General features: G+C 41.0%; 2 protein-coding genes across 8 annotated transcripts in view; one reads left to right on the forward strand and one right to left on the reverse strand.

Moving 5' to 3' along the window:
* The window catches only part of sav (scaffold protein salvador), a 1,023,444-nt gene that overhangs the window by 17,922 nt on the left and 978,550 nt on the right, over positions 1–26,972 (reverse strand). The window contains exons 1-3 of one of the 6 annotated variants that reach the window (XR_011715577.1): positions 12,907–12,973; positions 10,251–10,322; positions 2,461–2,496 (exon numbers count right to left, since the gene is read on the reverse strand). The gene's annotated coding sequence lies outside the window, so the exon portion shown is untranslated. Of the gene's footprint in view, positions 1–2,460; positions 2,497–10,250; positions 10,323–12,808; positions 12,974–13,004; positions 13,030–26,972 lie in introns of those variants that run through there. The other 5 variants (XM_071685938.1, XM_071685934.1, XM_071685936.1 and 2 more) reach the window with 5 other exon arrangements.
* LPCAT (lysophosphatidylcholine acyltransferase) overlaps positions 13,239–26,972 on the forward strand; it is a 119,357-nt gene continuing 105,623 nt past the window's right edge. The window contains exons 1-2 of one of the 2 annotated variants that reach the window (XM_071685931.1): positions 13,239–13,740; positions 21,972–22,117. In XM_071685931.1, coding sequence (XP_071542032.1) covers positions 13,621–13,740; positions 21,972–22,117 — 266 coding nt within the window. In that variant the 5' untranslated portion in view covers positions 13,239–13,620. The remainder of the gene's footprint in view (positions 13,741–21,971; positions 22,118–26,972) is intronic. The other variant, XM_071685930.1, reaches the window with a different exon arrangement.

Genomic DNA, 26,972 nt, shown 5'->3' on the forward strand with positions numbered 1-26,972 from the left:
GTCACAGTACTTATGATTCTCATAAAATCCCTTCTCAGTATTATCCTTTGATGCCTGATTTGAAAGAAAGTAAATACAAAAGTTTGACATTAATAAAAGTTATTTTCTTTTTCAAGTAACAATGACCTTTAATCAAGACCATGCAGCAATCCTAGGCCAAAATATTAAGTTTACCTCTCATGAGTTACCTCCTAATTCTATTAAAAAAAAGTACAGTATAAGCATGTGAAATTCAAGAGAGAACATATGCTAAACCAATGACACATGCTTAGTTATGCAACACAAGCAATCCATGATCTTGTTCATAATTTTAAAGCATATAGTTGAACATGAATGCTGAGTTTGGTGGATTTGATAATACAAACCAATTCAAGATTAGCATTCTGAGAAAACTAATTCAAAAACTGTGTATGTACTCAGTTGTTTATCCAGAAACAATATTGAAAAGGAAGTATTCTTATTTGACTTACATAGTTGCTAAATTACCTTGTGGAACGAGAATGGGGAAACAGGTCAATTTCTACTGAATGATGGCATACCAAAGAGAGCATCAATATATTAACTAATTTCATTATAAAATCAAAATACTTATTTCAATTACACATGACAGAAAAGAGATGGGATGAAAGGAAACAAAGCCAATTTTCATCTGTTCCTCATCTTACCCTGTGAAGTGAAAGCAACCAAGTACTGTATAAGTGAATGCATTTACTGTATACATTACCTGACATTAACCTCCTGTCCCAGGACACCTTCCATGGGACTCTTGCAACACTCAGGAAGCTATTCACATCCACCAGGGGGAAACACATGTTGAAAAGTTGGGTGTTATTGTGTGTTTGTCTGTGCAGTGCAAGGTGACTAAGGAGTACATAATCAGTGTCTTCAATGCAAAAGTTACTTATTAGACACAAGGGGTCTTGTGGTATGCTGAACAGATGTTTGCAGAATATCCAGAAGGCAGACAAAAATAATAAATAATATATGACTAAGAGTGAGATGTCAGATGGGTGAATGTCCGATGGGTGAAAGTGCAGTGTTTCATTCTGTGTTGGAACAGAGGTTCTTTAGTCCTTGTCAAGTCAATTCAATATGAATTTGCTTTGTTTTTATCATAATTGCTGGACAAGGGGGATTAGTAAGTATAGGCTGCTAAGTAAGTCGTGCATTTACAGAGTACCCACCAATGACGTAGGTACAAGAGGGCTGAAGCACAAGACCAAGGATAAACATGGTAAAAAAACCATGAAAACTTTGTGCTCATCATCAACTAATATTTTACTGGTTTCCCTTTCTTCTTTATTCTCTCCTTGAAATGACCAGAAACTGAATCAGCAAGTTTCTCAAGCCATTTAAGGCCAATCTTTGCCCAAGTTTCATGAATGGCCACCACCAGCTTAGAAAGCAAAGAAGTATCCCTGTTATGTAATTTAATTTCCATAAGTGCCCACAAGGTTTCTACTGGATTCAAAACTAGTGAATACCCAAGATAGTAACTGAAAAACTCAACAGTCCTTAAGCCAATCGGTTTATAGTTTGCAGTGTGGGAGGAAGCCCCATCATCCATGAACACTTCAGCCTTTCACTTTTTGAAAGAATCAGAAAGATGGTCATACAGTAGCTCGAGGTAACTGTCTGTCCATAGTTTCATTCTTTGGCAACACTACAAGTTCCCAGCACCATTCCATACCATAAGTGAAGCAGGGAACTTCACAATGCTTGCAATGTACATGGGGTCAAATGGATCACAGCTTGGTCAACTATACACATGCCCACCACTGCCACCTGTGCACAGAAAAGGTGGACTCATTGCTCTAAAAGACACTTCTGAACTTATTAGTGCCTTCTGGTTATGAGTGGTTTTTGATGCAGCCTGCAGCTCCAGTACTTTGGTCCTCCTGTATGCAGCAGTACACTGTTCTTACCAACACATCTCAGAGCAGTTAAATTTTCTTTTCTAATTCTACTGCACTCAAGCATGGATCAGCCATGAATACATATAACCAATCAAAGCACTGGATGAATTTATTTTCCTTGTATGTACTTGAAAACTAGAAGCATTCTCTTACCTCATTTTTGTGGTCTTCATACTCATACAAAAATCTTTCTCATAATCAAATCAAGAAGGTGAAGTACTGTACAAAATTTTTCAAAGAAATATAAGAAACCACAATTATTGTGCTTGTAACTCAAAAGCAGTCTAAATAAAAACATTTCAAATGTTTAGATGAACTGTATTAGATAAAAGGGGTAAACACACAAGTGCTTTGATGATGATATGCATGCCATTGGGGAAAAATGTCCTAATCGAGATCTCAAGGCTCTTCAAATAATTCACTTAGGACTAACATTCTTGCAGTTATAAACCTTAATCTCTGTATAATATATCAATACCTAACAAGCTGATTCTCTAATTTTTTCTATATGCTGTACATTATGTCTTAATCTGATATTTCTTACCTCAGCTTTCCATGGTTACTTCTGGTCAGGATCAACCTAAAAAAAATAAGAAATCAATACTGGTGTAAAAATCACATCAAAATCCTATTTCTTTCTGAAAAAAATAAATAAATAATGAGATCTAGCTGGCCTCAGGAACAGAATGTAATTCTATTACACCAAGTTTAAAATATGTCTGCATAGAAAAGGCAAAAAACGCATTATTAAACTCAAAGTATGAAAATTATCTGATTATACTTGAGCTACCAAGTTAGCTGATGACAAGGAATGTCAGCAGCACAAGATATCTAAGGCAAGTGAGAGATAGACAGATTATTTAGTTGGGGTATCAATTAATTTCAGAGGGAAAGTACAGTAACCAAGTCAAAAATGGAAAGGATGAAAACTGTAAGGAGAAGACATGAAGCTTTTACTAAAGGCAATGAAAAGTAAACTCTTAAAGAGGTAAAACATTTCCAATATTCAAAGTGTTTTCTCTTGCAATGAAGACGGTAACAATGAAGACAAGTAAAATTGCTTTGGCAGAGCATCTTTAAACAGAGAGAAAAGGCTGTTCATAAGTAAGTTTGACCTGAAGATGAAGAAATGGATAAAAAAAAGCTCCATAAGCTGCAACTGTGTGTTTTGCTTATTCTCTGCTCTGTGTGAATAAGTGTAAGAAAATGATTGCCTATCAGCAGCATATAAATTCAGTCAGGAATGAGGGTGATGCCAAACAACCTCAGACTGTCCACATGGGTGGCTAACATGACACCTTAGCTTTCTGATGTTTCAGTGTTACACAAACTTTGTTTCATGTGCAAAAGCACGAAAAATATTGCATACATTACCTTCAGGCTATGTGCATAAGTTGTAAATGAAATGTAAATGGATTTTATGTTTAGACTTGGGCCCCATCCCTAAGGTATCTCATTATCTATTATCCATCATGTCAAATGTGGAAAACAAGATAGTATGGAAACAAACGGATTAGAGCTGAAACACCTCACTTCAATCATTCAATAGCCTTCCTCAGGAGATACGGATTCCAGCATTCAGCGGGACCATATTCCCCAGCAAATGATGGTCACCTGGTCTGACGCCTTGGTGTGTCGCTCTCCTATTGGATCACATGCCCTGATGCCTCCACTCATTCACAGCAATCTCCGCTGCCTGACATGACCAGCAGATGAACCCAGACCTTGTGTTGATGTTGTTTGTAATCCCCTCCTCTAGGAAAGCTCTCACACTATCACTAAATGGTCAGTGCCAAGGCAAATACAGACAAGTGACAAACTGTGTAGTGATAATGTGAGAGCTTACTTAGAGGAACGGAATAACAACAACATTAACATGAGGCATGGGTTCATCTGCTGGTCACATCAGACAGTGGAGATTGTGGTGAATGAGTGGAGGCAGCAGGACAAGCGATCTAATCAGAGAGCGACACATCAAGGCATCTGACCGGGTGATTATCACTTGCTGGAGAATATGGTCCTGTCGAATACTGGAATCAGTATCTCAAGAGGAAGACCTTTGAACGGTCGAAACACTGAGGTACGTCTCAACTCTAACCCATTTGTTTCCGTACCATCCTGTTTTCCACATCTCGTTATGTATATGCAAATATTCCAAAATCCGAAAAAATTTAAAACACTTCTGGTCCCAGGCATTTCAGATAAGGGATACTCAGCATGTATCAAAAAAGTCTGAAGTGCTGTTCTGGAGTAAATAAATAAGGATAAGTTGGATATTACTTTAAATTACAAGAAAAGTCTTACAAAATGTGAAAAAAGGGAAGGCAGTTTTTCACACTTATTCTACATAAGCAAAAGAACTGGGTATGATATAAACTGAAAGAAGATATCTACTTAAAGATGTACCAGAGAAGATATGACCACGAAAGACAATATTAATCACTAGTTATGCTTGGCAGCTTGAAGGCCAGAAAAAGTTTTCATATCATAACAAGGGAGGCTGAGAACAGAATGGTTCAGGAAGAATGCCAAAAAGGATGCATAACTTTTTCTATAAAATCCCAAGTGACTAATGACAGTACATCTAACTTTTTTCCTACTAAAGGATACACCACCATACTGCAGTTTTTGTAAAGAAACATCATAATATTAATAACAATATTTCAAACCATCAAAACTAATTCCAAAGTACAGTAATGGGGATGGGGAGAAAGAATACTTCCTACGTATTCCCTGCGTGTTGTACAAGGCGACTAAGAGGGGAGGGAACAGGGGGCTGGAAATCCTCCCCTCTCGTTTTTTTTTTTTTTTAATTTCCAGAAGAAGGAACAGAGAAGGGAGCCAGGTGAGGATATTCCCTCAAAGGCCCAGTCCTCTGTTCTTGACGCTACCTCGCTAACACGGGAAATGGCAAATAGTATGAAAGAAAGAAAAAGAAAAGTAATACATGTTGTTAACCTCTTCATGATGTTAAAAATTTCTCTCAAGGAGTTACAAGGTGAAATGCAGTCATAATATTTCTAATAGTAATAAACTAAGAAGTGATCTCAATTCACTACAAATCTCTGCACATATACAGCTTTTGCACATAACTGCACAATTTCTTCCACATCTCGTGCAAGTTTAAGATCAGAAGAGTAATGTACATCAAATTATGTTCTTTTTCAATTTACTGATCTATTTATCTATTACACTTTGTTGCTGTCTCCCACGTTAGCGAGGTAGCGCGAGGAAACAGACGAAAGAGTGGCCTAAACCCGCCCACATACACATGTATATACATACACGTCCACACACGCACATATACATACCTATACATTTCAACGTATACATATAAATACATACACACACATGTACATAATTCATACTTGCTGCCTTTATTTATTCCTAAAACGCTTGCATTCAACTCCCTAACAACCCCATCCATAAACAAATTAAACAACCATGGAAACATCACACACCCCTGGCACAAACCGACATTCACTGAGAACCAATCACTTTCCTCTCTTCCTACTCGTACACATGCCTTACATTCTCTATAAAAACTTTTCACTGCTTCTAGCAACTTGCCTCCCACACCATATACTTAATACCTTCCACACAGCATCTCCATCAACTCTATCATATGCCTTCTCCAGATCTATAAATGCTCCATAAAATCCATTTGTTTTTCTAAGTATTTCTCACATACATTCTTCAAAGCAAACACCTGACCCACACATCCTCTACCACTTCTGAAACCACACTGCTCTTCCCAAATCTGATGCTCTGTACATGCCTTCACCCTCTCAATCAATACCCTCCCATATAATTTCCCTGGAATACTCAACAAACTTATACCTCTGTAATTTGAACACTCACCTTTATTCCCTTTGCCTTTGTACAATGGCACTATGCATGCATTCCGCCAATCCTCAGGCACTTCACCATGAGCCATACACACATTGAATATCCTCAACAACCAGTCAACAACACAGTCACCCCCTTTTTTTAATAAATTTCACTGCAATGCCATCCAAACTCGCCGCCTTGCCGGCTTTCATCTTCTGCAAAGCTTTCACTACCTCTTCTCTGTTTACCAAATCATTCCCCATGACCCTCTCACTTTGCACACCACCTCAACCAAAACATCCTATATCTGCCACACTATCATCTAACACATTCAACAAACTTTCCAAATATTCACTCCATCTCCTTCTCACATCACCACTACTTGTTACTACCTCCCCATTAGCTCCCTTCACCGATGTTCCCATTTGTTCTCTTGTCTTATGCACTTTATCTACCTCTTTCCAAAACATCTATTTAGTCTCCCTAAAATTTAATGATCCTCTGTCACCCCAACTCTCATTTGCCCTCTTTTTCACCTCTAGCACCTTTCTCCTGACCTCCTGCCTCTTTCCTTTATACATCTCCCAGTCATTTGCACTATATCCCTGCAAAAATCGTCCAAATGCCTCTCTCTTCTCTTTCACTAACAATCTTACTTCTTCATCCCACCACTCACTACCCTTTCCAATCTGCCCACCTCCCATGCTTCTCATGCCACTTTAATTTAATGAGGCTTTTTTAACTTTGGTTTATATGTGAAAAAATCTAAATTGTTATCCCATCCACAGATCAATTAATGTGCATCAAGGTTTATAGAACCTTATGCAGAAAGCAGAGGAAATCTATGGTTTTTCATGTAGTACTAAGGCAGAGGGAAATAAAGGATCATTTCCTTTGCTAGGACTGTATATGCAAACCAGTTCAGATTATCAACAAACGAATTGCATGGTATGGCAAAACCCTGATCTACTTCTAGAACCTTGATAAACAGGAGTTTTACTCAGATTCAACGTAGGTAAATGAGAACTAGTCAATCACCAAATTTAAAAGTTTTCCTATTCTCCTTACATGTGGATGCAGCTTTGCCCAAAAGCGGTTTCAAGGAGTTTTTTAACATAAGTTCATAGAATCATGGGGACATAGGCATAATGGCTAACTGCTGGAAATTTCTGTGGCTGAGGTTTAACATTCAGGTCTCTTCAACAGAAACTGAGTTGACAAGTAATCAGAAATTTTTTTGCTGAATCAAAAAACTTTCACATAGAACAAGAAGATAATCATACCACTACACTCTTCTATAAGACAAAAAAAAAAAAAAAAAAAAAAAAAAAGACCACTGCCACTGATTTTGCTGACTGGGCATTCAAATGTAGCTGTAATTCTGGTACAATTTATCAAGTATGGTACTTGTATTTCATATATCGTGAAACAATGTACAAGGAGTGAAAAACTTATCGTAATGCACAAGAACCACAAAAAGCTAACTAATGTTCCATAAGTTTGCATCTATTGTATCAATCATGCAAACAAATACAACCTATCATTAAATGGGTAAGATTTAAGTTTCACACATTAATAAATGGGCATGAGAAGAAAGATCATGAGAGGCAAGTGTTTTGGGAGCAGCTAAATGAGTGTGTTAGCGGTTTTGATGCACGAGACCGGGTTATAGTGATGGGTGATTTGAATGCAAAGGTGAGTAATGTGGCAGTTGAGGGAATAATTGGTATGCATGGGGTGTTCAGTGTTGTAAATGGAAATGGTGAAGAGCTTGTAGATTTATGTGCTGAAAAAGGACTGATGATTGGGAATACCTGGTTTAAAAAGCGAGATATACATAAGTATACTTATGTAAGTAGGAGAGATGGCCAGAGAGCGTTATTGGATTACGTGTTAATTGACAGGCGTGCGAAAGAGAGACTTTTGGATGTTAATGTGCTGAGAGGTGCAACTGGAGGGATGTCTGATCATTATCTTGTGGAGGCTAAGGTGAAGATTAGTATGGGTTTTCAGAAAAGAGGAGTGAATGTTGGGGTGAAGAAGGTGGTGAGAGTAAGTGAGCTTGGGAAGGAGACCTGTGTGGGGAAGTACCAGGAGAGACTGTGTACAGAATGGAAAAAGGTGAGAACAATGGAAGTAAGGGGAGTGGGGGAGGAATGGGATGTATTTAGGGAATCAGTGATGGATTGCGCAAAAGATGCTTGTGGCATGAGAAGAGTGGGAGGTGGGCTGTTTAGAAAGGGTAGTGAGTGGTGGGATGAAGAAGTAAGAGTATTAGTGAAAGAGAAGAGAGAGGCATTTGGACGATTTTTGCAGGGAAAAGATGCAATTGAGTGGGAGAAGTATAAAAGAAAGAGACAGGAGGTCAAGAGAAAGGTGCAAGAGGTGAAAAAAAGGGCAAATGAGAGTTGGGGTGAGAGACTATCAGTAAATTTTAGGGAGAATAAAAAGATGTTCTGGAAGGAGGTAAATAGGGTGCGTAAGACAAGGGAGCAAATGGGAACTTCAGTGAAGGGCGTAAATGGGGAGGTGATAACAAGTAGCGGTGATGTGAGAAGGAGATGGAATGAGTATTTTGAAGGTTTGTTGAATGTGTCTGATGACAGAGTGGCAGATATAGGGTGTTTTGGTCGAGGTGGTGTGCAAAGTGAGAGGGTTAGGGAAAATGATTTGGTAAACAGAGAAGAGGTAGTAAAAGCTTTGCGGAAGATGAAAGCCGGCAAGGCAGTAGGTTTGGATGGTATTGCAGTGGAATTTATTAAGAAAGGGGGTGACTGTATTGTTGACTGGTTGGTAAGGTTATTTAATGTATGTATGACTCATGGTGAGGTGCCTGAGGATTGGCGGAATGCGTGCATAGTGCCATTGTACAAAGGCAAAGGGGATAAGAGTGAGTGCTCAAATTACAGAGGTATAAGTTTGTTGAGTATTCCTGGTAAATTATATGGGAGGGTATTGATTGAGAGGGTGAAGGCATGTACAGAGCATCAGATTGGGGAAGAGCAGTGCGGTTTCAGAAGTGGTAGAGGATGTGTGGATCAGGTGTTTGCTTTGAAGAATGTAAGTGAGAAATACTTAGAAAAGCAAATGGATTTGTATGTAGCATTTATGGATCTGGAGAAGGCATATGATAGAGTTGATAGAGATGCTCTGTGGAAGGTATTAAGAATATATGGTGTGGGAGGCAAGTTGTTAGAAGCAGTGAAAAGTTTTTATCGAGGATGTAAGGCATGTGTACGTGTAGGAAGAGAGGAAAGTGATTGGTTCTCAGTGAATGTAGGTTTGCGGCAGGGGTGTGTGATGTCTCCATGGTTGTTTAATTTGTTTATGGATGGGGTTGTAAGGGAGGTAAATGCAAGAGTCCTGGAAAGAGGGGCAAGTATGAAGTCTGTTGGGGATGAGAGAGCTTGGGAAGTGAGTCAGTTGTTGTTCGCTGATGATACAGCGCTGGTGGCTGATTCATGTGAGAAACTGCAGAAGCTGGTGACTGAGTTTGGTAAAGTGTGTGGAAGAAGAAAGTTGAGAGTAAATGTGAATAAGAGCAAGGTTATTAGGTACAGTAGGGGTGAGGGTCAAGTCAATTGGGAGGTGAGTTTGAATGGAGAAAAACTGGAGGAAGTGAAGTGTTTTAGATATCTGGGAGTGGATCTGTCAGCGGATGGACCCATGGAAGCGGAAGTGGATCATAGGGTGGGGGAGGGGGCGAAAATTTTGGGAGCCTTGAAAAATGTGTGGAAGTCGAGAACATTATCTCGGAAAGCAAAAATGGGTATGTTTGAGGGAATAGTGGTTCCAACAATGTTGTATGGTTGCGAGGCGTGGGCTATGGATAGAGATGTGCGCAGGAGGATGGATGTGCTGGAAATGAGATGTTTGAGGACAATGTGTGGTGTGAGGTGGTTTGATCGAGTAAGTAACGTAAGGGTAAGAGAGATGTGTGGAAATAAAAAGAGCGTGGTTGAGAGAGCAGAAGAGGGTGTTTTGAAATGGTTTGGGCACATGGAGAGAATGAGTGAGGAGAGATTGACCAAGAGGATATATGTGTCGGAGGTGGAGGGAACGAGGAGAAGAGGGAGACCAAATTGGAGGTGGAAAGATGGAATGACAAAGATTTTGTGTGATCGGGGCCTGAACATGCAGGAGGGTGAAAGGAGGGCAAGAAATAGAGTGAATTGGAGTCATGTGGTATACAGGGGTTGACGTGCTGTCAGTGGATTGAAGCAAGGCATGTGAAGCGTCTGGGGTAAACCATGGAAAGCTGTGTAGGTATGTATATTTGCGTGTGTGGACGTGTGTATGTACATGTGTATGGGGGGGGGGGCCATTTCTTTCGTCTGTTTCCTTGCGCTACCTCGCAAACGCGGGAGACAGCGACAAAGTATAAAAAAAAAAAAAAAAAAAAAAAAAAAAAACATTAATAAATGCGTGCACGCTATATAGGCATACTTAAAAAGTGCATGTCTATAACAGACCCTTAACATAAAAACAGAAAAAATAACTAACCTTATGCTGGAATGTACAGCTGTGATAAAACCACCGGATGAAACACTTATTTCTAGTCATTTCTAGAAGATTCTGAAAAAGAATGGGGGACAATACGTTATTTTGCATATAAATATCAAAAGGCAACACTGTGAAGAAACCAACAGCTTTAATTTGCATTATACATATGAAAGAAAAATAACAAGGAAAAGTCAGTTCCTTGAGCTCAAGGAAGCAAATCTCCATTTGTTAGCTGCCCATCACAAGAGAAAAGAATGATAGGTAGGTAAAATTTTTATGCGAGTTGATCTATCTACCTATATCTGCCTGTTCCCTTTGTTTCATTTTCCCCGTGGACTCATACGAATATACTTGATCATGCGCAAAATTGTATCCTTTCCAATATATATATATATATATATATATATATATATATATATATATATATATATGTGGCCACATGGAGAGAATGAGTGAGGAAAGATTGACAAAGTGGATATATGTGTCAGAGGTGGAGGGAACGAGAAGTGGGAGACTGAATTGGGCGTGGAAGGATGGAGTGAAAAAGATTCTGAGCGATCGGGGCCTGAACATAAAGGAGGGTGAAAGGTATGCAAGGAATGGAGTGAATTGGAACGATGTGGTATACCGGGGTCGACATGCTGTCAATGGATTGAACCAGGGCATGTAAAGCACCTGGGGCAAACCATGGAAAGTTTTGCGGGGCCTGGATGTGGAAAGAGAGCTGTGGTTTTGGTGCATTGGAAAGTTTTGCGGGGCCTGGATGTGGAAAGGGAGCTGAGGTTTCGGTGCATTATACATGACAGCTAGAGACTGAGTGTGAACGAATTTGGCCTTTGTTATCTTTTCCTAGCGCTACCTCGCACACATGGGGGGGTTATTTCTTGTGTGGTGGGGTGGCAACGGGAATGAATAAAGGCAGCAAGATGAATTATGTACATGTGTATATATGTATATGTCTGTGTATGTATATAAATGCATACATTGAAATATATAGGTATGTATATGTGCATCTGTGGATGTGTATGTATATATATGTGCATGTGGGTGGGTTGGGCCGTTCTTTCATCTGTTTCCTTGCGCTACCTCGCTAACGCGGGAGACAGCGACAAAGTATACTAAATAAATACATATAAATATATATATATATATATTTATTCATATATATATATATATAATCCTATGAGTCCATTGGGAAATGAAACATGATAAGTGCCCAAGTGCACTTTCGTGTAACAATCACATCATCGGGGGAGATACAAGAAAGAAATACACCTGTCACTTGATTAATAACAAAGTGACGTAGCTAGGACACCATTTGGAGGTGGATGGATGGAGTGAGAAAGATTTTGAGCGATCGAGGCCTGAATATAAAGGAGGGTGAGAGATGGGTAAGGAACAGAATGAATTGGAACAATAAGGTATACTGGGGTCAACGTGCTGTCAACGGACTGAACCAGAGCATGAAAAACGTATGGGGTAAACCATGGTAAGGTCTGCAGGACCTGGATGTGGATAGGGAGCTGTGGTTACAGTGCATTACTCATGACAGCTACAGACTGAGCGTGAATGAAAGTGGCCTTTTTTTTTTTTGTGATTTTCTGGTGCTACCTCGCTGAAGCAGGGGGGTGGCAATGCTGTTACCTGTGGGGCGAGGTTGCACCACGAATGGATGAAGGCAAGCATGTATGAATACGTACATGTGTATATGTCTGTATGTGTATGTATATGTTATGTATATGTATGTTTAAGTGCATTTATGAGTGTTTATGTATATATATGTATGTGTATATGAGTGGATGAGCCATTCTTCGTCTGTTTCCTGGTGCAACCTCACAGGAAATGGCGATCAAGTATAATATATGAATAAAATAGAACGATATGATGGTCAATATCATGCTATACAATCATCACTATTATAATGGTCTTCAAACAATACAATAGTACAGCAGAACATAATAACATTCAAAATCAATACAATGATGCCAACTCGCAATCAGTCAATATTCAAAGACAACAATGATAAGGAGCAATTCTAAGCAATCATTTGATAAAAAAAAAGGTGGTGCAGGGGGAAATAGTTATTCACCCTGTTACTTTTTTAAAAAGCCCATACCTCATCCTTCATCTTCAACTTCAAATACTTAACCTAAGCTTCTCTTTAACACTTAGGATCTGTTCCTCAGCTGGCTTCAATAACAGATTTCAGAGTCAACACCCAGTGATTCAATGAATATAACAGCTTGTGAAACTTAAACGTTAATTTTGACAAGTGACTTCACTCAAACTACATCAATCCTCAAATTTCAGAACTTCATATAGAAATGAGAGCAAACCATACAGACACGAGTTTCACTTGTATCGTTTGTTAAACTAAAATCTAAGCTTTAAAACATCAAGCAAAGTGCCAAAATTCATGTCTCCTAGTCCCGTAGGTCTGAAAAGGAGGTACTCAAAATACTAATTGATATGTATCATAATCAAAACACTTGAACTTTCAAGCAAACGAGCAATATCACTTCTGTAACTAATGATGGTAGAACTTGTCCTTAACTAACCTCAGCTAAAACGCTTCCAGATTACTGTTACCTTTCAATGCAACAATGCATCCCCAGTTACTCTAGGTGCATATATAAGCTAAAAATCCTTAACTTACGCTTTAAGGTATAACTGGGTCTTATTACGATATTGTTTACATTTCTATAATTGGATTTGATATGTAATACTTTATGGAAAGCATTTAAATTCTCTTACTTGGTGTACACAAGAGGTATTCAATACTTTCCTTTTAACTGTGAACTTGGTTCTTTTCTACCATGAACAAGTAAATTACTGTCATAAAGTACAATTTCAGGGTAATGATACCACTACTGGTATCTCTATTATCCATAATTAGTGTCTTAATAATTGAAAGAGAACACATCATTATTACTAGAAACAATGCGCAGACTGGATGCGCAGGACTCGCGGTGGTCCCCCCCGAGAAGCAGAACAGACAAGTACCGCAGTTGTCATTAAAAACGTAGTCGGGTAGGGTGTATGATTTGTAGGTGTAACCCCCGCTAATATTCTTCCTGTGGAAAGTGCATCTTAAAGAAAAGAGCTGTCGTTTTAACTGTTTTACACTGTAAAAGGCTGACTCCATGGAAGACTTGTCCTGTCACTTAGATAGAAAATCCTTAAGGAGGCAGTATGTCACTTAGCCTTAGGGATTGACTGATTTCAGCAAAATCTGTAATGAAATGAGGGTAACTCATGCTTCGTGATTAGTCGTCATATCAAACGACTTTCATTGGCTGTGTGTTAGTAGTGTGACTGTGCAGAAGAGTAAGCTTATCTCCGATTTTTTCGGTCGATTTGCTTTGGCTAGATGTGTAATATGAGCGAAAAGGAGGGTGAGGAGCGTGCTCCTCTCATCGAGGAGACGTCGCAGCTTCTCAATCCATTCGTTCATCGCCTCGAACTTAACACGGCCTATGACAAGTTCAAGGTTAGTTAAGGTTAAGTGAGACACCAGTCTCCAAAATTTCTGTTCATATATTTATTCTGTTTCTGTTAAACTCTTTCTGTTGATCACACACACACACACACACACACACACACACACACACACACGCAAACAATCACACTGGTATGTGGTTCCCACATGTCTTATGCGGTGTCTGGAATTTCCCAAACGTTTAAAGATTCTTACACAGGGGCTTCACTGGAAGTAAGTGGACCATTTACATGATTTTAAAGGAATAACTTGACATCATACCACTCAACGTTGTGTACAGTGAACAATGGACAGGTCTCACTTTATGTTAGTGAAGAAGATGGGTAAACTCCTCCATGTCTACACAAGTGTTCGCACATATAGCAACAATTTAAAGGATGGGAACGGACCAAACTATAACGATCATGCCTGAAAGAAGTAATACATTTAAGAAAGAGCCATGGAGTTGAAGTTACTCAGAACTTACCACCGAAAGTCACATGCAAAGGATTAAGAGCAAAGCAAACAACGTTTGGTCCAGTGCCATAATTGGCTTCAATTGGATGGGCAGCGAGATGTTCGAGATATAGTGTCCGCAAAAAGCCTCGTCAGCCCCCATACATTTCATAAAGGCGATACACGTCCAAGATTTATTATAGGAACAAGCATATGAGACTCTCAGGGTGAAATCATCGCATATCTAGTCGCTGAGACTACTGTTTCTCCTGGTGTGAGCACCGGCAACCCGGCTCAGGGTGCTTCAGGCTATCTTAAGTGAACGATATTCTTTCTTTACTCTTCCAAAATGCTACTTTATTTTCTGGGAATTTTGCTTCTGGGCGCAGTATTTCTTCCACTTGTGCTTCAAGATGGTTGGCTCTTAGCATTCTAAGGAGGAGAAAGCCCAAGTTCTCTCCCAGAAATATAAAAATGTGGGTCCACACGAAATTTCAAGGCGCTGAGAACGCACGATCAAGCGGCTGTTTCCTGCAACATATCAATGCCGCTTCTTTCGGGAGATCAGGACCCCATGGATCCATCTGATACATGGACTTAGAATATTTTAGGAACTCTGCCAGTTCCATGCCCAGACATTTGCAGATGGTAGTTAGGGCCAAAGGAGAGATACAAACTAATAACATGCAAGTGTGACATCGACTTTGAAAATGTGAGGGAGGCGGACAAGGTTTTTTGCGGACACTGTATATAACTGACCAGAAGAAACTTTCAACAGCAATTTAGGCAACTCTCTTGAGGAAACAAAAACTACCGCAGATCGTAACGAGGATGCTGCTGAATGAAGCGGAATAACTTTTAAGGAGCTTAGGAAGAAGCTGAGTGCAATGGAGGCCAAGAGACTTTACTTATGGTCCATACAAGACCCCCCCAACATACGTGGGGTTTAAATGATGCCAGCTGTGGCCACTCTCGACAGGGATTCATGTCCATTTTGGTACTGGCTTACAGTGCACGTGGCTTCCACACTTGAATGACCCAGATTATTCTCTCTCTCTCTCTCTCTCTCTCTCTCTCTCTCTCTCTCTCTCTCTCTCTCTCTCTCTCTCTCTCTCTCTCTCTCCTTTTGGTGTTATGTGTGCACTTTACCCAACATGTGTAATCTTTCTACCGGCCCCGGCCTCTGTAATGTCACTGGCTTAGCGATTGGAACTATATGTCAGGCTAGATGTGTAACTTATGGTGTTGTACCAATTGCCTTAGGTAACTCCGTCTTCCTTGCTTGGCTTTAGGAAAGTGATTGGTGGCTTGGAGTGTAAGATATGTCTACCAGGTTGTGGGACCTGTCTCTACATGGTCTGACATGAGTAGACTGTCTACCTGCCCTGGCATATGGAACCAGTCTACCTGGCGAGGCGTATGAATACAGTCACCATGATAGTTGTCATACGCATAACATCCTAGACAGCAAGACAAGAAGCAGCGTGCATGTGTCCGGTCTAGAGCCATACTGCCGCTTTATATGTTTATGTCACCAAAACCATGTCTCTTCCAAAATTCTCGGGTATATCTTTCCGTTATAAGGCAGTAATGGCATTTCTTTAAAGTTCGTAAAATCATTCGAGTTGTGTACTGAAAGAGGAATGATGATCGGGAATACATGATATCGAAAAATAAATTGCATATATAAGTATACTTAGATGAGGACTAGGGGCTAGCGGGCAATATAGGATCATACGCTGATCGACAGGCGTGCTAAGAAGAGGTTGTTGGATGGGAATGTGCTGAGAGGGGTAAAAGATGGATTATTTGATCATTTCTTGTGGGAGGCAAGTGTGAAATCCGTGCGAGGGAACTGGCGGAAGTGAGTAAACTAGGAGAAAGGTCTGTATGCAGAGATACCAAGATATATTGAGTACAGCGTGGCTGTACTGAAGACAGCCACAGACTTCTACGATCTCTCTATCACTCTCAAACAACACAGACGTATTTCTCAGGGCTACTTCACATTCATTGTGTACCGGGACTGTGCTCGCCCAGTTGTGAAGTTATAGCATTACCACTGTGCCCTTTTATGAGGCTTTTGCTGCTTCGACGACTGCACTCCGCGTGGGACCAGGGAAGGGTGATTTCCTTTGGGGAGGGAAGGACCTTGACGATTTGGATTTTCAATGTATATTGATTGATGACATAAGTTCATAGTATAGCTTCGTCAACGATGACCTCACGTTTGTGGTGTTGCCGTTAGCAGACGCTCACAAACATATGAACACACTCACACACACACACACACACACACACACACACACACACATATATAATATATATATATATATATATATATATATATATATATATATATATATATATATATATATATATATATAAATATAAGGTGTGCGCTTAAATGCATATATATTTAAATGCGAGCGGATGTGCCATTCTTTGTTTCCTGACGCTGTGCTACCTCGCTAACGCGGGAAACGGCGAATAGGATGAAAAGAATACACATGTATACCTAAACTTCAGCCAGGTACTCATTTATCGACCAGTCTCCAGGGGGGATGAACTGCTGGGTTGGCTGCGGGACATATGCCTATTCCAGGATTTGAACCCGAGCGATCCCGTGCGTTGCTCCTAGTCATTACGGAAACCCATACGGTATTGTTCACTCTGGGCGTTCTCTTCCCCATGAAGAACGAGTGGCAGAACCCGACTCGCGGTAACTTACACTTAAAGTTGCAGTTAACTACTGAAGGAGCAGTTGATCAGGTGTAGCCAACACGTGGCAAGCCATGCGAACGATATAGTAACACGTTCACAAACAATGCAGAATTTAGATGGCCATAGCGGACCATGCTGTCATGCGCTGTAAAACTACCTGGCTGAAGCACAGGGATTTCTCTAACGTATTCCAGTTGATGTGGCATCAACTTGATCAGATTACAGGATTGATGACAGTGAACTGTTACATGGAAGTCACGTGATGAGGCTGCATTACAGTCTGAGCGTATTGGATTCATTCATTACGGACCGGTAACGGTAGAGCAGAAATGGTACTTCTGTGTTTGTGTTCGTCTCACATCCCTCAGTGGTTCTGGGAATGATTACAAACGTAAGTGATTCCTCAGTGTTTGTCTCTGGTTCAAGGACAGTAACTAGTTCTACCACCCGTCATCGGCTTTTCCCAAGTTATCGCTTGTCCACGTCATCCCCTTCAAAGACTTTTTCCTCCTCTTATACAATCGCCGTATTTACTGTACCACTGGAGAACACAGGTACTAGCTACTGAGGTTCAGTACGTTGGAATGTTGCGGTAGATATTCCCACACACTTACGAAACGTTTCCGACGCTGTGAATCTTGTACGGAGGAATTTTTATTTCTGTCATTTATCATCCTTTAAATCGATGTTTGTGTAATGTGTTTTCCACAGTGCGGTAAGAGAAGCTGTCATGGTATGTTGCGTCCCCTGGCACTACAGCGGATTGTGTTATATCACTGCAACTTAATTGGTATCGATGTGAAGCGACCAGGGTAAACGACGGAGCAGTACGACCGTGGATGCTGCACTGCAATTTTCGAATAATTGAACAGAGTAACTGATTACGTCATCATACATATCCTCACGATCATACATTCATAAATACCGTCCCATCACAGAAGGCTTCTCACCACGCAAGCGTTCCGTTAACGTCTCACTCCTGAACTTAAAATTCTAAGATTGTCATCATCCATGTGTAATATGATATTTTCCAGGTTATGTATTCCTCGAGAAAAGAGTCATATTGCTCCGGAGACAGAATGCTAATACCATTCAATAGATAAAACCAATAACCAGCAAGGCTCTTCCTTCATTTAAGCAGTTGTCTCATATTCGAGTCCGACCCGGACCAATGAATCACCGCTCGAGACACAACGAAAATTTTATGTTTGGACGGCCACGCACGTGACAAGCGAGGAAATCCTGATAGGTCTGGTGTAATAGTCGAGTAGTGCAAGGCCATCCGTTGGGTTCCTTGTACCGGGGAGATATTATGGCAGGGTGGGATCCTCGCGCTTGATCGATATAAGAGAACGTGGCGCCTCTATGCCCCAGATCACGTGGCACACAATACAGGTAGGATCTTCAGACAAATGGCCTAATGTCAACAGAGAAATCAGACAACATTTTGTTGGGCTGTACAGGAAAAGGTCTCACTGCAATGTGGGGAAATCCATCACAAACATGGTGAAAATTAGAATAAGTTGCCCGTTTACACCGAAAATACAAAAATAATTCATTTATAAAAGGGTCTTACTTAATACATCCAGTTCGTAGGTTACTGTTAACCAGACAAAAATATAAAAATCTTTCAGTAGGTAACCTGGTTACAATCTAATGAGTCTCCCGTTACCAGATTGCTCTATGTATGAACGTGTATGCTCAGAGGTGTAGTGATACAACATGGATTATACAGACGAATGAGATCAGTAATACGTGATAAGGATTATGAGACTGATGTCTGGGAAGACTTAATGGAGCCACACAGGAGAGTGGAGGTTTAAGGGCACGTGGTGAAACGTGGGAACACATTTTGGGACTCCACATAGTTTATTTCTGGGGTGGGTCCCCATGGAGGATAGTTCGGGGAAAATGTTGTGGGAACCAGAGACTTTAAAGAAAAGAAAGAGGCTGCAGGTCTTAGACTGATGTTGTGATGTCTGCTGATCGAGGTGAGGAATGGAGAAAGATATCATGACACCTATATTGATCCTTTGAACACGACGGTACTACCAATGAGCAAGACGGTACCACCAATGAACACGACGGTACTACCAATGAGCAAGACGGTACCACCAATGAACACGACGGTACTGCCACTGAGCACGACGGTACCACCAATGAACACGACGGTACTGCCACTGAGCGAGTTATCAGTATAAGGGGAAGTTATAGAAAAGAGACAAAAGTGATGGCGTGTAATGGATGCTGCGGGTGTGTGTGTGTGGTGAGCGGCCGACCGACGTGGACAGTAACAAGGCTAAGTGGGAAGGCTGGCAGAGGGCACATACAGTGCAGGTGTAATAGACTGGCCGTCTGGCCAATGTCTCGTTCCCTGGCCATTTGTATTTCAGAGCCTGTCGCTTCAGTTGTGCCTTGACGATTTAGTAGGAGCTGTCACACCCAGGCTGATGATAAGCTCCTGAAGATTCAAAAGAAAAAAAAGGAAAAAAAATTACCATTTTAACTCGACTTAAATGGCCCACGGCAGCTTTGTGCTGTTGTCTTAACAACCCGAGGCAATTTAGTTTCGTTGACTTTAAACTGCTCTCAGCAATTTGATCTTGCAGGATGAAAAACACAGAAAAAGGTTGCTATATGATATATTGCCGTGGCAAATGATGATTAAAGAACATTCGTTCACTTAGCTCAAGAAAAATCGTTGGATTTGTTGAGTCACGTTTACGTGGTCTATCTCTGTAATCGTTAAAACGCCGATTCTATATATATATATATATATATATATATATATATATATATATATATATATATATATATATATATATATATATATATATATAAAACAGGACGAAAGAAGCTGAGAGACGGAGGTTGTGGTTGATGAGTAAACATGAGGTTGAGCTCAGTGCAGCCTTTGTTTCCAACGTTATGAATCATCATAGTATATGGTCATCCCACGGCTCACTCGATGCATGCATCGAGAAATTACCGATTAAGGATTTTCTCGTTAAAATTGTTTAGTTACCTCTGAATAAAACTTCTGATTGTAAAAATTATAGAAGTGACATAGTGTTAAAGTTCTTTAACAGTTTATATCAAGCTTGCAAGTTAGTAGTAAGTCAAGTGTTAAACTTCCGACACCTGGCATCTTCCATAGCAGGTCCTCTGTAAGATGAACTGAGCTTTAAAATGTAATAATCGTGGTGTGCGAGAAAATAACGGGAGAAAATGACAATTACAGTGATGAAGAAAATGTATCTGGTGTGGAAAAGTGAGGAACAGAGACGAGGTTCAGTGAATATCCAACAACCATGGATACAGTTTGCCCAGCCTGGGGGGCACAACGATAACTTCTACCACGAATCCCGGTAAGCCGTGCCTCGCTCTGTTAAAGAGGATGCTTTTATAAAGTGTCCGAGGCTCATCCACCCCCACCCTGTAAAGGTAACGAGCTAATGATATATCTACGAGCCAGTGATATATCTACAAGAGACACTGATATTCTCAGTTCCCCAACAGGACGAGAATAAGGGCCGAGCTCCAGCATGGGCGGGCCTAGAGAGAATCGTAGCAGTGTGAAGACGGGAGACAAAGAGCTGTACCCTAGGACATTCGTCCGGTGCGCCGCGCTACGCTGCAAGTGAACAGCACACGTAAAGGCCGTTGCTGAGCATGGACTGCCACACGAGACTCCCATGCACATACAGACCGAATTCATCGGCAGGACAAGGCCCGCCGCTGAGTTAAGGACTCCCTCACGTCCGGATTCCCGTGCAGCTGGTCGTCTATATAGCCAAAATTTGATTAAAGACGTGTATCAGTTGGTGCGCCCTAAGTGAACCTTAAGCAACTGAGACTGAGCAAAGCCGCTCGTCAGTATTTTGCTGTGCGGCAGGAATTGCTGAGTGTAGTTTGTTTGAGCGGAACTTCGGTTTAAGTGCGTTAACTAAATTTTCCTTACACTTGTGATTTAGGGTCAGTTATTATTAGCGAGTGTGTTAGGAAGCATGCCCCAGTATTTCTACCGGTTATTAGATTTAGAAATTCACTGTAAGAATATTCTTGGCCTTGCCTTGGCATACAGGAAGATGAGTGGTCACAGTATGCTTGGCAGTCCTTTGGCCTAGTTGGGCCATTAATATTCCAATTACGGGATTTTACTTAAACCATGGCTTACGAGCTCCCGTGGTAATCTTAATTGATCATCACCACCATTAACTAACGACTGGTTGTTTTCTCATTTTTCTTTATTTTTTGTTTCCCCAGATATATATATATATATATATATATATATATATATATATATATATATATATATATATATATATATATATTATGGTAGCGGGCATGACATGGTTAGGCGTATGCCATAGTCGTACCCATTTCGGGTTCGCAACCTACCCTTTACATACATAAAGTATTTCCTTTAATTATGTTGGTATTACTTTGATCAGAATAACTGATAGAACTAAAATCTCGTCACTGGTGAAAGTTGTAACAAGCAAAGATAACAGGTTGCTTGTGGACATACTTAAAAATGTTTAGTCAGTGTTCAGTTATCATGACGTATGCACTGCCTGGTTGGGTGTCTGGCACGCGTTTTATCAAGATCTTTGCTGTAAAACTATAAACAGAAGGTATTGTCTGTCTGACCTTTATTTTATATAATACGGCTGACTTATTAATTACAAGAATTTTTGTGAAGTTTCGTGTATGGAAACGATTGTATCTTGTATTTACAACCGAGTGGTCATTCACGCAAATCTTTGTGGTCCGTATTTTACAGAGCTAAACGATTATTCTCACAGATTAAGATATATATATATATATATATATATATATATATATATATATATATATATATATATATATATATATATATATATATGATTTGTAAAAAAACCCGTATCAGGTATGGTTTAGAAAAATAGCGTTTATATTAGTGTAGCTAACTGTCGTTCACCTACATATGACATTTATGTGTCAAGTGTTGAGTGTATGGGTGTGCCAGGGAGATGTTGTTGGGGATGTTGAAACACTCATGTATTGTTGTTGTGTTGCAGTTGGCGTTCATGTCGGTGTTGGTGGTGCCTGTGAGGGTGTTGGGCATCATCATCTGCCTCATCGTAGCGTACATCCTAGCCTCGGCCGGCCTCTTTGGCCTCTCTAGGGAGGACCTGGCTGCCCGACCCATGACTGGCTGGCGTCGGTAAGTCTCAAGCCAACATTGCCACATTTTTACCTAGTCAAGAGTCGCTCCCGCGGGCTATGTTGATGGTACTTAAAATGCCATTATATCGTGTGCCAATCTTCATGTAAAATGTGCCATAGTTATTATTTCAGCGTATCAGCCCTTGCGGTTGACAGTAATGTGAGCAATGCATCTCTGGAGTAAGATGAACCTTTGAACACGACAGAATGATTCTTGTGCACGATGTTCACTCTTAAGCACGACGGTACGATCTTTGAATATGATGGACTGACCTTTCAATGGGCCCATAGGGGGTCAGGTCAAAATCCATACCATTATACTCTCGGTGTCGTATCGTCATGCTAAAGGATCGTGCATCATGCTCAGGGGTCGTACCGCCGTGCCCAACGGGTTAAGCAGGAAGAGGATTGTCGACGGTGCCTGGTCAGCACATCAGCTCTCGTGTGTGGGAACATTTGACTTCTGGCACAAATTCTCAGTTGGCATAAAAGGTAAGTAAGATGAAACACCACCATTCACAGGGTTGACCAGCAGTGCTGGCGGAGACGGGCACTGCCAGAGAACACAGCTGGTGTTCCTGTCCAGTTGTCACAGCAGGAGCAGCAGCATAGGTGGACCTCATCCTCAGTGCAGGGTGTGGAGCACGCCAGGGTCGGCCTTACGCTGCCCAGCTGACACGGGAAATTCCCTCCAACCAAAGCCTTGAACCGAGGTCTGCTGATATTGCTATCACCAGGCATTCATTATACTTAAGCACAGTTTACATTTTCGTTCATGAATTTATAATTCTTATTAGAATTTGAATTCATGGTGTTAATCTATAAATAGAGACGTTTTCCATTTTTGATATTATACACAGGCTACATGTGTATAACAACAAGGGTAACGAGATTTTATGTTTCTTTAGGAAACTGCGTTCTAGCGCCTGAGCGTACTTGTGTACACACACACACACACACACACACACACATACATCATAAGCTCACATCTCCACATACAAACACGCAATGACCAATATCCCGAACAGTGACATCTGCTCCAGTGATCTGTGTAATGTGGCTTGCGAACTTCACATTTGGTGGTTAACTTGCTTAGATCACGAGTCGCCTCTCATCGGAATATCTTCGAAGTTATTCACACTTGTGATGAATGACATCACTCCTTCATCTTTTATACGTATACGTTTTGACTATATTAAAAAGAATAAAAGGATTAGCTAATGGTGGAGGAGACGGATCGTCATGGTTTATTCTGTGTGTGAGGAGGTCTTGAGTCTCCTGACGTCTCCCCTCCCTGTACGGTTCCCAGGAATACCTTGTACACACCACACACCCGCTCTTCCCCACTCATCATGTCGTATTTCTAAATAATCAAATATACGATATATTTATGATATAATGTTGATATTAAACTTAATCCTTCTCATACATTACTTAGGAATATAACTTTCGTCCTGTGTTAATTTTCGTAAATATTAACTGATGTAAAGGCAACTTTTCGACGGAAAAGGAATACCTTGTACACACCACACACCCGCTCTTCCCCACTCATCATGTCGTATTTCTAAATAATCAAATACACGATATATTTCTGATATATTGTTGATATCATAATACTTCTCATACATAACTTAGGAATATAACTTTCGTCCTATGTTAATTTTCGTAAATATAAACTGATGTAAAGGCAACTTTTCGACTGTGGTAAGGTTGAGGCTAAGATGTAGGAAATATTATTTGGTGAACTTGGGGCTTTTGCTGACCCAATATTGATATACCCTCCAATCTCATTGCTACGTTTTGAGCATTATCACGACCACATTTCGCGATCTTAGTTTTCTAATTATTTAATGGAAATTTCAACTAAAAGAAGATGGTTTACGTAACGTTTGTTCAAAGTCTATTAGTTTTTCCATATTATCCTAACTTCCTTATGCTGGGGAGAGTGTGTGAGGTGTAATTACCAGTTTGTATGCAACAAGCAGGCTTGGGGTGGCCGGGTTTTTTGTTTACCGTGTGCGGCAGGTGTGAGAGGACACATTATCTGGGTGAGATCTTGTGCGGCGCAGGATAACACGAACCGCCCAGACGCACCAAGTAACACCCGGCAAGTGTAATTTTATCAGGGTTGTCGAGCCCGCCCAGTAGAGCAAGCGTGCCTCTTGAGACACGTGCTTAGCTGGCGAGGCAGGTTACAGGAGCTGCCCGGGGGTTTGCCAGCTGGCTGACTGACACCTGCTAGGCCAGATGGATCACGAGGGTAAGATCGTGTTACACCCTAATCTCTCGGTTAGTGGGGTCTGTCCTGTGTAAAGGCGATGATGATGGCACTTTGGGATGTTTTTGATGGTTAATGGTTACTTGATGGAGGGAAGCGGCTGGCAGATGAAGGGGTAGTGACTGTGTCCCCATCATGGGTCACAGTGAGCAAGTTAACAGTACAGGTATAGCACACAGGGAGTGGCGAACGACGCACAATCGCAGTACTATGTACAAGAAACCTCAGATCCCACGATCCATTTATTTTGTCCACAGTCAACCAATGTTGGAAATCGTAACAATGGAAAGGGTTGTTCACGAGTGATTGTGCTTTCCATGCAGCGTACGTGCACGCTGAAAAAGTCTCAAGTTCCTGGATAAAGACACTTAAAGGAAATCGTCGAGATAATAAGATACGGTCGTCAGGGTAGCGGTAATGGCTGACGGTGGTGACATTAAAAACCAATCCGTTATCGGTCGTCGGTGTGCCAGCCTGACGCGATCTGTCATCCAGATGCATTACACTTCAGAGTCGCTGATAAGCCCTGTGGCTCGGGTGGGGCGCTATTTGTGAGGGATAAGATCGCCAGGGTGTTAAGATAACCATCATCCTTACTTACTGAGGATGAGTCAAACTCTGACGTGACAAAGTGTACACAATTAAGGTAGTGTGATCATTCGTACCATTATTACGTAGTGAACAACGTGATCGCTGTGGCCCCTCGGGTGTGGTAGCAAGATCTGTCCACTGTATGACTTAAGCACATACATAAGATCCTACAAATACGTGCAATATGATGGAATTATGTATGAACATCAAGGGCTGGTTGATGGTGAGTTATGGTGGTGAGTGCACCCGTGATGAGGTTATTGTATGCATGGTTGTGTCATGCTGCTCCAGAATTCGTTTGCAGTATTGTTGAATGTTTAGACTATGACCTTTATACTTCGTCAATACGTAAACACACCAGTCCGATAAGTCCCACCTTAGGTGCAAGATTGTTTTTCCACTCGTATATATTTTAGATACGCATTAACATTGGTTTCTTATGCTCACAAAAAAAAACTTTCGCGTTGACCAGTAAAAGTAATCGAGTGCTTGGGGTCGATGGGTCACCGTTACCATTACCGGGGAATGCGATTGACGGATATGACTCAGTCGACTGTGTTATGATTACAGACAGGAAGTCATAACACCTGACTCTGATTTTCGATACATGTTAAGCACTGCCAGCCAACCACTTTCTTGCATGTTGCCACTGTCTGTGGTGGTGCTGGGGACAGTAGTACGCTTACAATTTTACATCGATACAGTTCTGTACACTTGAAATAATTAGACCTAAGTACAGGTTAAACAGTTAAACTGTACCTTCTGAGGTTATTATTATTATTATTATTATTATTATTATTATTATTATTATTATTATTATGGAGGAATGAAACTGAATAAATCTATTCGTATTTCGTTGCAAGTTGTGGGAATATTTCTGCTGTGTCCATTTTTCTGGGAGACCATCATTACGTGCTCATTTTCTTGTAAGGCTTTGGTTACAGTTACAGGTCCCTCCTGTACTGTTGCAGACTTCCTGGTTCGTGCGGGCTTTGGTATATTCTGTCGGATCCTGGCAGGTTCTGGTAGATCCTGGCTAGTTCCAGTCGATCTTAGTGGCTTCTAGAGGTGGGTTTTCATGGTTTTTATTATGTCACGTCCGACCGTGATAGAATTTGTTGCTGGCGATAGGTTCAGCTGGGATATGGCGATGTGTGATGCTTCTGATAGATCTTGAGTAGCACGAGAGACTTCCCAGAGAACATAAGTTCTGTGTGGATTCTAAGACGTTCTGAGGTGTCCTGTTGGGACGTCGAGAGGAGCAAATCATCGTATTCCTCACCTCGCTGAATATGACGTCAGACCGCCCCGGTTCTCTGGGTTGGTCCTAGCGGTCAAAAGTGGCAATCCTCGGCACTCTCGTATTGATTATGACACCGTTCGTGTGGCATGATCCGTGCCTCCCTGCAGGTCACGGCTCTCCTCCCTGCCCAACCGGTTTACAGCGTAAGCTAAACATGCTTATGGGTCATCCTGTAGGATAGGATGTGACTGATGTACTGCTCATCCTTCAAAAGCGAACTCTAACGAGAGAAATTTTAAAATTCTCTCCTTACCATCCAGTAATAGTTTAGCTCAAGCCTTGCTGTCAAGCAGGAACTTCGCTCTCAAATCTATAATGTCGTGCTAGTGCTTAAATCTCGGCCATTGTTGTTAAGCAATAGCTTACATTCTCCCTCCCTACAGTGAAGCAAGAGCTTGAATATCAACCACCACTGTCGAGCAAAAGTTCAGAATCTCAATCTCCATTGCCCACCAGAGGGCCAATGTTCAGTTCCTGTTGTAGAGCGAGAGAGTTTGTCCCAGCAGCACCGACTGTCGAGCAAGATTTGAAAAGCCCAACCCTGTTGTCGAACATGAGTTTGCCTCACCCCTTACAGTCGAGCATTTGATATAGATCTCAGCCCCTTCTGTCGACCAAGATTTTAAATCTTAACCTTTACTGTAGAACATGTGCTTCAAGTCACAACCCTAGCTCCCAGAC

The sequence above is a fragment of the Panulirus ornatus genome, chromosome 41, assembly GCF_036320965.1.
Source record: "Panulirus ornatus isolate Po-2019 chromosome 41, ASM3632096v1, whole genome shotgun sequence".
In the NCBI taxonomy this organism is placed as follows: Eukaryota; Metazoa; Arthropoda; class Malacostraca; order Decapoda; family Palinuridae; genus Panulirus; species Panulirus ornatus.